Below are 12,404 nucleotides of genomic sequence, written 5' to 3'. Positions count from 1 at the left end.
GACATTTGGTATGCTACAAAGCAAACTGTCTCTGTCAATGCGTATGTGTCTCTCCCTCATGGAGCTGACGGAGAAGTATAAATTAGGCTTAAGGCATTCCCTGGCCAGCCAAGAGACATCCTCCAGCGTGTCCTGGGTCTTTCGTTAGGTCTCCTCCCGGTTGGACATGCCTGGAGAACCTTACCAGGGAGGTGACCAGGAGGCATCCAAACCAGATGCCTGAGCCACCTTAACTGGCTCCTCTTGATGTGGAGGAGCAGCGGGTCTACACCAAGTCCCTCATGGATGACTGAGCTTCTCACCCTGCCTCTAAGAGAGCCCAGCCACCCTGCAGAGAAAACTAATTTCAACCACTTGTATCCATGATCTCATTGTTTTGGTCACTAAGCAAAGCTCGTAACCAGAGGTGAGGGTTGGAACGTAGATTGACTGATAAATCAAGAGCTTCACGTTCCAGCTCAGCTCTCTCTTCACCACAACAAACTGTTACAACGCCCACATCACTACAGACGCAGAACCAATCCGCCTATCGATCTTGCATTCCATCTTGTCTTCACTCGTGAACAAGACCCCGCGATCTTCCACTTGGGGCAGGACCTCCTCCCTGACACAGAGAAGGCATTCTATCCTTTTCTGACTCAAGACCATGGCCTCGGATTTAGAAGAGCTGATTTTCATCTCAGCTGCTTAACAGTCAGCTGTGAACCGTTCCAGTGAAAGCTGGAGATCACGTTCTGATGAAACCAACAGGACCACATCATCTGCAAAAAGCAGAGACCGATCCTCAGGCCACCAAAATGGATGCCCTCCACACATTGGCTGTGCCTAGAAATCCTGTCCATAAAGGTTATGAACAGAATCGGTGACAAAGGGCAGCCTTGGCGGAGTCCAACTCTCACTGGGAACGAACCCGACTTACTGCCGGCAATGTGGACCAAGCTCTGACACCGGTCATACAGGGACCTAACAGCCCGTATCCAAGGGCCTGGTGCCCCATACTACTGGTGTACCCCCACGGGGTACCCCCGAGCGATGCGCTCAAATGCCTTCTCAAATCCACAAAACACATAGATTGGTTGGGAGAACTCCCCAGATACCCTTCTAATTATTCCATTGACTTTTGTGAATTTGGCCCTTTCTTTAATGGAATAATGCGAAAAAATTTCACTCTATAAACATGGCTGAAATCTTAATGTCAAGTCCTGGAGAAGATTTGTTTTCACAGTTCTGTATAGAAGCTAACAATATATTTATTTTATCATCCTATCAATTCATAAGTGTAATCTAGTGCTTTTTGACTGCTTTACGATGGTCAAAATGGGAAAGTCTAAATGTACCTTTATAAAAAACATTAAGCTTCGGATAGTTTTCAATTCTAACCCCTCCCCTGTTTATAAAGACTCGAGAGCACTGACAACTATTGCGCTCTTGCTGACACAGCTGCTGCCCTCCTCCATAGACGTGCTTGTCCCAGCACACCGCCACAATGTTTCAGGTTATAAAACCCCTCACTGCACACTTTTTATACTTTTGTCAGACAGGCATTAATATTCTCACACTTTTCTCTTGTGTAAACACTACCCAAAACCTAATCTTCATATCATCAGATGCAGAACACAATCTGCTCTAGAAAAAGGATGCAAAATTGCACAAATAAAATCTGCAAAACTGTGTGGCCACAAAAGGTGAATTGTTTAACAAGAGGCTACTGTAATCAATATAGAGGCAAATGATTATTAACAGATTTATGCAGTATTAACTGGTGTTAGCTGTACCTGGCCAGGTCAACGTAATTCTCCCTGCAGAATGTCTGAGCATCAGCCCAGTTCAGAGATTCAGTTCTGAAAACAAAGGATGGTGTGCCATTTACTTGACCTGTAGAAAAATGAAACACAGCATTAGGATAAAATATTTACAAACAAAATCACTGCAGTGTCACAAGTACATATAAATGAACTAAATAATTAATCAGCCATCACGATATAAAATGATGAAGTGCTATTTGTTACTGGATACCCAAGAATACATAATTCAGAAAATTACATTAAAATTGTAAACTGGATAAATAATAAACAAAGTTTCTATGTTAAACTGAATAAGAACTCACCATTATAGCACACAAATTGTAGCAGTGATGAGCAAGGATTGTCAAGCCACCGACCTTCTGAGTAAGAATAATAGTAATCGTAATAGCTAGACAGGTAAACACATTGCTGTTGGCCTACATAAATGCTTGGGTAACCAGGAAGCCAGTTCCTATATGTGGTCTCTCGTTCACCATAGAAGCTGCTGTCAGGTAGAGACCATTTCCAGCCATTTATCATGTCATCATATAGACCTATCCAAGCCTTGCCTGTTGGAAAAGAAAAGCAAATTGGTTATTAAGAGCTGCAAGAAAAAAAAAAAAAACGTCCTCAAATGCTGGTTCATCTAAAATGTAATATGTTCAGAAGACTTCTGAGATCATGACATGTTTTTCATCAATCTGAGCCTCATCAGAACTGTGGCTGTAATATTACAGGCTGTTTATGAATAGTTCCAAGCAATAACAAACTCACCTGTATAACTAGAGGTGGCGTTGATAACAGTAGCAACATCATCCATGTTTGTTATTGTAGCCAGATCAGTGTAGTTATGTCTGCAGATGGTCCGAGCCTCTCTCCAGCTTCTTGGTGTGTTCATAAAGTAATAGTGATGATTTTGGGCAAAGGCTGCGCTGAACAGAGCTGCAGAAAAAAATCGAGTTTAGTAAAACTGGCTAAGCTACATTTTGAAACATGTACAAAAAAAGTAGAAAACTTTTCTTTTTTTACATTAAATGTGATGTGACCTAAATAACTGAATACTAGTGACAACATATTCATCATGAGTTGAATATCAAAAGTCTGGTAAAATTTCAGGTTTCTGAACTGTATAAAATTTTGACAAATATGAATAATTTATATACCGGTAACTACTTCCACCGTTAGCGTGACCTATAAACTTATCACTCAATTGAAAAAAAAAAGTCTTTTAGGTGGAGGGAAGGAAACCAAAAACACTAAAACAGTGTTGCACTTTACCAGGGGGTTGTAGACATTTGATATTCACTGTAGTCTTGAGTTTTAATTAATTTCTGATTAATCTTTCATCCAGTTAAAACAAGAAATTTTGCTTTGCAGAAAAACAGCCAATTAACTGCTCATTGAACTGCTTTCTACTGCTTGGCAACCGGTCCCCATCCACTAGCTGCAAAAAGTGATACTTTGTTGTTATTCATGAGTCTTGAATAGGGGGACTATTTTTGAGTTCCGAAAAAGAGACACTTCGTCCATTCCTAAAACAGTTAAATTGCACTTTGTTCAGTTAAAGAGGACTACTTACTGGATAGTTTTTAAATGCTGTTATTTTGTCTTTTAATTGTTAATTCGAGGACACCTCCTTTTTTCCACATCAATGTTATTTATATATTAAAACTGTCAACTGTTAACTACTCATTTGGTTGAATATTCATTTGTTCTTTATTGTCAGACTTCAGTTGGATTTTAAATTAGGCTAGCTGTAATTAAACTAATTAAATAAATGTCCACACTATTTCCCCTGTTAAGTGCAGTAGACTGAAATTAATACATTTATTTGGAAATGTAACATATCTAATTGTTAATGAATATATATATATATATATATATATATATATATATATATATATTCAACATAGTTATATTTCAGTACATCACAGAAACAACTGAAACAGAGATCTAAAAGCAGTTAAGCAGCAAACTTTGTGAAAACTAATTTTTGTGTCATTCTCAAAACTTTTGGCCATGGCTGTACATTATTCTGTGGTTAAAGATTTTTTATTGATGATTTCCCTACCATGAGCCACTTCTCCATTTAACCTTCTCATGCACCGTCCCTAAGGAATGTTTAAATACATGGGAGGTTAGGGCTTTTTCTAGCTGTGCCCCAAAACTTTGGAACTCACTACATCTCCAGATTAGGCAAGCGCCCTCTATTGCTGTATTTAAATGATGCCTCAAACCCCAACATTTCTTCCTGGCCTTTAACTCTGAAACCACAAAGCATTAACTCATACATTGTCACCCTCCATCTTGAATGTTCAATTTTTAATCTGTGGATTAGTATATTATGGTTCCACCTTGTTAGACTTTGCTGTTCTTTTTAATTGTTTTTATGACCTATGTTTGACTCAGAAGACCCGCAACTCAATTTTGGACACCGGGGAGGATTCTGTTTGTCTTCAGAACCAAAATCGGTACAGTTATTTTTAAAATTTTATTAAGAATAACAAAAATAAGAACACCTTTATTTGTCCCTCAGAGGGGAAATTGCAATATTGCAATAGCTTAGGTAAAGCAGGATAGCAGCAGGAGTGGCACACAAGATATCACGCATGAGTATATAGCAATTGTAAATTAAGATAATTATTGCACATAACAATGAGAGTAGTAGCAGTAGTATTGCACATGTCTTGAAAGATGATATTTTTTGGTGGAATGTTACAGATGTATGGGTTCCATAAGCAGTGGCTGTTATTGTCTAACAGAGGAGACACTGCACCCTGCAGGGGGTGTGACTCATGGTTCAGCATGGATCTGAGTTTTGCCAGCCCTCCACCTCTTGTACAGAGTCCAGAGGACAGCCCAGGACAAAGCTGGACTTCTTTATCAACCTGTCCAGCTTCTTTCTCTCTGTGATGCTGCTGTTCCAACAGACCACACCATACAGGATTGATGATGCCAGCACAGAGTCGTAGAAGGTCTTCAGGAGCGTCCCCATCACACCAAAAAACCGCAGTCTCCTCAGGAGGTAGAGCCTGCTCTGGCCCTTACTGTGTTGTGAGACAGGTCCAGTTTGTTGTTCAGGTGAACACCCAGGTATTTCTAAGAGTCCACTCTCTCAATGTCCATTCCCTGGATGTTCACTGATGAAGGAACAGCAGGCCGGCGTCTGCGAAGATCCACCACTGTCTCTTTTGTTTTCCCTGCGTTGATCAAGATGTAGCTTTGCTGGCACCAGTCAACGACGTCCTGCTTCAGTCCTCTGAACTCCACATCATCGTCCTCAGTGATCAGTCCAACAATCGCAGTCGTTTGAGAACTTCTGAAGGACACCAGCATGGGATACTGGTCTGGCATTCTGCTGCTCTGGCATGCTGGACCAACATAGCAGCACAAAAACACTACATATGCTGGTCCGGTAATATGCTGCTTAGTTGCAACAGCAGCTGCTTTTTACACTTGACGTAAAGGCCAATAAGAATATCTAAACATTTGTGTTGTAACGGAACGGAAGACTGTGTTTTTTCCCTTCTTTGCTCAGGACTAGTCTGCATGAGAGATAGTCTCAAGGTCTCATGCATTCCTTCTAACCAGCTTATTTTCAGCTCAACAGAAGAACGAAGAATGAACTCTTTTCTTTTAATTAATCAAAGAACTCTATTTTAATAAAGCAAATCCATCAAAGTGTTAGTCAATGAATAAGATGTGACCGACCTGTGAAATCAAAATATTAACTACTTTATTATGATCCTATAGAATATAATAAGTACTGTGACTTTAAGTGTTCCAACAGGACTCATTTCACGTAGTGTTAAAAAGACATAACACATTACTTTCACTGATCCAATCAGAATCTTACAGATCTGACGGAGGCGTGGTTCTGATGGTGTTTGGTAATTTTCATTCGACAATAAACCATAACATCCGAAGTATAAAACTACGCCACGTCAGCTCTAACGCCAGTTCAAAGCGTTCCAGAGAAAGTGACGGAGTGGCCGATCCTGATCTATGCTCTTTAACCGAAAGAACCAACGACAAGCTGAAAAATCCAGTCGCTATAACAACCAGCGGCAACAACAGCCTTTCAGAACAAAAGCTCCACCTTTCAGATCCAGGCTTGGGTCTGACCAAACGCCAATAAACGTGTCATGTGCCGGAAGTAACTCGACGGGTTTGATCGGAACTGCGGCTTTTCCTACCAGCTCGGTTCCAGAGAGGGTTCACTGGACCTCGATATTCCTGATCTGCAGAGGACTTCCACCGAAGGCTAGGTAGGCCGGCATGATGGGGTCTCATGTTTTTCTGAAGCTTTCCAAAGCTTAATGCAAAACAACACCTTCAGTTCCCGTCAGAACAATCGCTTCTTCGGATTTGCTGGTTCTGATTTACATCACACGTCATCCATTCACCGTCTCATCCATTTTAGTTACACCACACATTTAGTTTTGAAGTCAGTCTGGTTTAATTTGTTAATAATAAAATTCTTAACTTTTAAACTTGACTCTCTCTATTCTGTTGTCTCTGAGTGAATATGTAACGGTTATCTAATCCCTGCAATAAAAAGATCCAATCTTCTGGTTTAAATAACTCAGTGTCCATTAGATCGGATTCATACTCGATATGGATCTTTAATGTCTATGGTCATTAATTAAACTGTAATTCTACATTCATTGCAGTGTCTAAATTATAGCTGCACAAATTATTGATGTTAAATTAAAGAAAAAGTTATTACATTTTTTTGTTATTTCAAAAATAAAAATAATTATTCCACTTAAACACTAAATATGTGAAGTGACTTATCTCACCAGTGGATGCAGTGATGCTGACTCCAGAGCTTCTGACATTCTCAAACACAGAGAACAGAGTGAATGTGTATTCAGTTCCAGCAGTCAGAGATGAGACCGTGTGAGCTACTAGTCCATCTCCAGCTGGTGCAGAATATTTTAACTCTGCGCCATTAAACTGGAGAACAAAGCTGACACCATTGTTGACTTTGTTCCACTGCAGAGTGATGCTGGTCTGATCTTGTCCTGATGATCTGAACCCATCTGCATTTAGAGGAGCTGAAAGGAAAATGAGACTTCAAATCATTTAAAAGAATGTGAGAGGTAAGTTGACTTTTTCAAAGCTAAATCAGTGCTACATGTAGTGTTTGCCCTTACCAATATCAATGTGTTATTAATAATTAATAGTGATAATGTGACTGGATAGGGGTTTTCAGATTGATCAATTCAGGTTAGAGTAAGGCTGATGAGAAAAAGTGGGTTCAAATAGTTGAGGGTGGTAGAGTAGAAGTGAATAGATCTTTTTGATCCTCAGTGGTTTGTTTAATTAAAGATAAAGCAACAACACAACAGGCACTAGCATGACAATGACACTGGTTTACAATAATATGCAAAAGCTTATTATTACAATAATATGTAAAAAGGAAGACCCAGGACACACTGGAGGGACTATGTTTCTCGGATGGCCAGGGAACGCCTTGGGATTCTCCTGGAGGAGCTGACTTGAGTGCTGGGGAGAGGGAAGTCTGGGCCTCCCTGCTTAGGCTGCTGCCCATGCGACCAGACCCCAGATAAGTTGAAGAAAATGTAAAAAAGCATGTGTACAAGCAGCTAAAATAATGGTCGGAGGTGGTTTCTCCACACATAGATCCAAGGTTGGTTAATAAAGCTTTGTTGCCAAAACACATGAAAAATTTTGAAAACTGAATTTTATCGTTAATTGATAAATTTGTTTGCTGATCTATGAAATCTGTAGTGGAAAGTACTCTCTGGCTAAAGGACGCTATATTACAAATTTTTTTTCTTTGTAGGATAAAACATTGCGGAGATTAACAAAAATGGTTTAAAACATCTTACCAGTAGCAGCTGTGAGTTCTACTCCAGAGCTCCAGATGTTCTCAAACACAGAGAACAGAGTGAATGTGTATTTAGTTCCAGCAGTTAGAGATGAGACTGTGTAAGTTACTGGTCCATCTCCAGCTGGTGCACTGATGTTAGTCTCTGTTCCATTAAACTGGAGAACAAAACTGACACTGTTGTTGACTTTACTCCACTGCAGAGTTATGCTGGTCTCATTTTGTTTTGATGGATGGAAATCTGCATCAAGGAGAAGTGAGAACAAAATAAACACAGCAAATGAAACAAGTAATACAGTTTATACTAACCCTAAAACTCATAGGCTAGTAGAATAAATCTGATCCCTCTTCCTCACATTTAAAGTGACAGTGTGCATTTTTCGAGGTAATAGGGGACACTACAAAACTAAATCACTGCAAGATAGCTGAATTTTTGTGTTCAATAAGACCAATGGATGGCCATTAAAGTAAAAAATAAATGGGAGCGCAATTTTTGAACGAGTACTTTGTCAGTTCGTTCAACCTCCACCAAAATGACAAGCACATCAGACTCCCTTTCACCACTGACAACGAGTGAAGAGGTAATTGTGTAAACAAACAACGTTTAAGAATGGTGAAAGTCTAGTACTGAACTGCTTCTTACAAATCAGTAAATGTGTTTTGTCCTCACAGGCTCCCGTAGAAGGAAACATAGTGTCTAATATGTTGTTGCACAGAGACTTCGACACACTCCCATGTATTTTAGACCCGCTTATATGTTATAAAACCACCATTATTATTCAACTGAGCATTATTTAATTCATTTTCAAACATCATCTTGTATAAATTGAATTAAACTTACAATTATTGTGGGTTGTGTTAATTTCAAGCCACATCAGTTCATTTCAGAACGGATTTTTTTGCAAACTTGTATTACTGCAACAAGTCCCACTTAAACAGGAAACCTTTATCTAATTGGTATGACTTAACTCAGTGCACTAATAAGTAGGTTCAACTAGACTGTTTACTTTAAGTGCCTTGAGATGTCTCTTGTGATTTGGTGCTATATAAATGAAATTAACATGTAGAGCTATTTATTACAGCACAGCATCACAACTACTGTGTGTCTCACCCTTTTTAAGAGCATTTATTAAATGTAAGGGAAGGAAAAAGATACATTACCATTTCTGTAACAGATGAACGGCAATCTCTCTGTACATTGTTCGTCAGACCATTTTCCTGAGTCATATGATGATGCAGCTATACATTTTGGATCATAGTAATTTCCAGGATAACCATTTGGCTCGTAGTATGACCAGTATTGAAACAGAGAGCTGCTGCCATCAGACCATAACTTTTCCCGATACAGACCAATCCATGCCTGTGTGTAACCTATTAGATTACGGATGATGCTATTTTCTGTCTGATTTCGAACACTGTATAAAAGGAGAAGTATGTTAGCATGTCATGAAAAGAACAGAGGCCTCATGTCTCATTTCTAAAGCTTACATTCAGACAAAATATGGTCTGGAATTTGCACAAGTTACTTTCTAGACAAACTTTGTGATTTATGAAGAAAATACTTTGTGACAAGAAAAATGTGCGCAAACTCTGACCTTGGTGTAAGCACATTTTGGAAACTAGTGCAGTAACATGGTGAATTTCTGCCACATTTACCAACTTGAATACCCTTGTGCACATTAAGTCACCTCCCCACCCTCGTCTCTGAACAGAGAATAAAACGTAAAGCTGAATGAACAAAGTTGCACATTGAATTGCTTCTGTGGATAGAATGTGCTTTATAAATAAAGGTACCTGGCCTTGCTATGAAGATATCTCGCTATGTTCAAACATACAGACGTGGAAAAAATTGTTGGTACTCTCGCTTTATTCTGCCTTTCCCGGGATCCACTGATTTCCCCCTTTCCTATTTATTTTCTCCCCCTTTCCTTAAAAATTTTTTAATCACAATTTTTATATTTTCTCATTTAATACTTGAAAAATTTTTATGTTTTTGCGAAGCGTATAAAAGATTGTTTCTTTCTTTCTCTGCATCTGCCACCTGTATACTGTATTTAGAGGAGGGTGTCTGATTGCTGTCACATTGCGAGTTAGGAGGAGGTTAGGACCCAAGATGCAGAATACCCCAGATGACATGAGGCAGAAGCAGTTTATGAAGTAAAATTCCTTTTATTAGGATGAGGAACATAAAAATCCAAAGGGCAGGAAGCCAAAAACCAAAGTCCTGAACACCAGGAGAACGAAAGCTCACATAGAGCACAAAACCTAGAGACGAGGCACAAAAACAACGCTGACACCAAACAATGGACCAACAAGACACAGAGACACAGACAGGGCTTTATACACTGGAGAGGATGAGAGGGAGATGACCTGCAGGTGTGTGGGGAGAGAGACCAGGTGAACTGAGTTACTAATCAGGGAGGAAAACTAACATGACCTAAGAATAAAACCTAAAGACAAGAAGAGCAGGAAACATATCTTAATAATCTGGGGGGGGGGGGGGGGGGCTCAAACACCGATGGGAAGAACACACTAGAGAGACTAATAACATGAACAGCTGTAGCTAAAGGAAAATGACCTAAGAGAGGGCAAAAAACATAATATTCTAAGGGGGAAGCTGAAACTAAAGGAAAAACACTACAGAAAGAAAGGCTACAGGGGCGTGACTAAAGGGGGCCATGGGAGCACAGGAACTGGGAGGGGGATATCTGAGGAGGGAAACCTAGAGGGCTGAAGATCTGGGGGAAAATGGAGAACACCAGGAGACACATGAGGAAGATGCAGAACAAGGACACATGAGGGCACTAGGAGACACAAAAGGAGAACCTAGAGAGGGATGGAGAACACAAGGAGACACACGAGGGGAGACGCAGACGCAGACCATGACAATTGCTGGTGCGCTTCAGCTGTTGTTGCACACATTCCTGCTGTCACATCCATTCTCTACTCCCCCTGCAGATGAGCACAACCCAGCAGACCACCACAGTGTCCTTCAACCCTAAGACAACTGGAGCAGTTTGCTAATGAGGAGTGGGCCAAAATTCCTGCTGAGAGGTGCAGAAGTCTCATTGACAGTTACAGGAATCATTTGATTGCAGAAACTGCCTCAAAAGGTTGTGCAACACAATACTAAGTTAGAGGTGCCATCATTCAGTCCAGGCCTGTTCCATTAGTACTGCGCTCAGGAGTCATTTGGTGATTTAACCACTCAATCAAACCCCTTAATGCTGAGTGTCAAGCAGGAAGGCATTGGGTCCTATTTTTAAAAGTCTTTGGTATGACCTGACCAGGTTAGAGCTCCAGTTCTCCAGTCTTAAGGTGGACACTCATACCACTAGGATGTCTGATTTGACAGACAATATATGACATTTCCTGCCCAAAGCTCTGTTTGGTTAAACTAAATAATTTTTGTATTAGATCAGAAATATCTCAGTGGTCCCTGCAGTGTGTCATTGTTTTGGATGGCATCAATAAAGGCTATTGCTATTTTCCAATTTGCTCTCACCTTTGCATCGAACAACATCTTTTTTTTAAATGTGTTTTTAATAAGTTAAGTACAATCTTAGTGACTGCACAGAGCATTCAACACTGCCACTTGAACAACATTGCAGGATAGCACATTCGGAACACGCTGTACTGTTTGGTGATGTATCACAACAGATGCACGCAGAGTCTTGTGGTGATGATATGATTTCAGAGGACCACTACTGCGGTCCTGTCACTTGCTGAAGGAGAAGCGCCCAGTCTGGTCATAGTTTGAGTTATCAAGGAAGTGTTTAAATGGATTCTTGTTTTTAATCGCATTATCTGGGTGACCAAATAAGGAGTAGGCTTTTTCAGTTCATTTTCAGACAGACTAAGGTGTATACATGCATTTCAAAAGTCTGGATTCACTTTGACCAAGCACATTTTTACATCTTTTTCTTTCACTATGTTATGAGAGACTCATCAAAAATGACTGAGCCCAGATTTTCAGTTTAGGAAGTTAAATTTGGTTTATTTTAATACATTTATTCTCTCAACAGGAGCTTCACAGTGGTGCAGTGGTTAGCACTGTTGCTTCTCAGAGAGGAGGTCCTGAGTCAAAATGCCAACCTGGGGTCTTTCTGCATGGAGTTTGAATGTTCTCCCTTTGCATGCATACTCTGGCTTTCTCCCACAGTCCAAAAATAAGACTGTTAGGTTGCTGGCCACTCTTAATTGTCCTAAGAAGATTAAGTGTGCCTACATGCTTGTTTGTCCTCTGCATATCTGTGCTACCCTGTGAAGGACTGGCTGTCTGTCAGAGTGCACTCTGTCTGTTTCCCCAGTGACTGCTAGAGATAGGCAGATGTTCCATAAAAAATTAAATCATGACTTGAATACTGCAGTTTCTACTGACACGGGTTGTCTTTGTCTGATGTTTGAATTTTTTTGTTGATCTGAAGCATTAAACTGGTACAATAAAAACCTAAAAAAATCTGTAACTAGGCAAATACTTCAATACAGAGCTGTATTCATTATGTTAGCTGTACCTGGCGAGGTCAATATAATTTTCTCTGCAGAAGCTTTGAGCATCCATCCAATTTAGAGATTCGGTTATGAAAACAAAAGATTGTGAGCCATTTATTTGACCTATACGTAGAAAAAAATAGAAAACAACATTAGAATAAAGAGTTCTTCTTACCAAATCCCTACAGTGTCTTACGTCAGACAGGAACAAAATAATCTGATATGTTGTAATTTTAAAACAAATAATTTTTAATGGATACCTAAAATTGGAT

At 39.8% G+C, this 12,404-nt stretch overlaps 1 protein-coding gene across 1 annotated transcript in view; it reads right to left on the bottom strand.

Annotated features, from left to right (window-relative positions):
• Nucleotides 1-12,250, bottom strand: part of LOC107376944 (macrophage mannose receptor 1) — a 40,964-nt gene extending 28,714 nt beyond the window's left edge. Inside the window, exons 1-7 of the mRNA XM_054748569.2 lie at nucleotides 12,156-12,250; nucleotides 8,803-9,056; nucleotides 7,643-7,882; nucleotides 6,587-6,844; nucleotides 2,559-2,726; nucleotides 2,108-2,353; nucleotides 1,776-1,875 (exon numbers count right to left, since the gene is read on the bottom strand). Coding sequence (XP_054604544.2) covers nucleotides 1,776-1,875; nucleotides 2,108-2,353; nucleotides 2,559-2,726; nucleotides 6,587-6,844; nucleotides 7,643-7,882; nucleotides 8,803-9,056; nucleotides 12,156-12,202 — 1,313 coding nt within the window. The 5' untranslated portion in view covers nucleotides 12,203-12,250. The remainder of the gene's footprint in view (nucleotides 1-1,775; nucleotides 1,876-2,107; nucleotides 2,354-2,558; nucleotides 2,727-6,586; nucleotides 6,845-7,642; nucleotides 7,883-8,802; nucleotides 9,057-12,155) is intronic.
• Nucleotides 12,251-12,404: the final 154 nt, after the last annotated feature.

This window comes from Nothobranchius furzeri, chromosome 2 (assembly GCF_043380555.1).
Source record: "Nothobranchius furzeri strain GRZ-AD chromosome 2, NfurGRZ-RIMD1, whole genome shotgun sequence".
Lineage (NCBI taxonomy): Eukaryota > Metazoa > Chordata > Actinopteri > Cyprinodontiformes > Nothobranchiidae > Nothobranchius > Nothobranchius furzeri.
The sequence above is the reverse complement of the archived record's forward strand: the minus strand, read 5'-3'. Positions and strand labels throughout refer to the sequence as shown.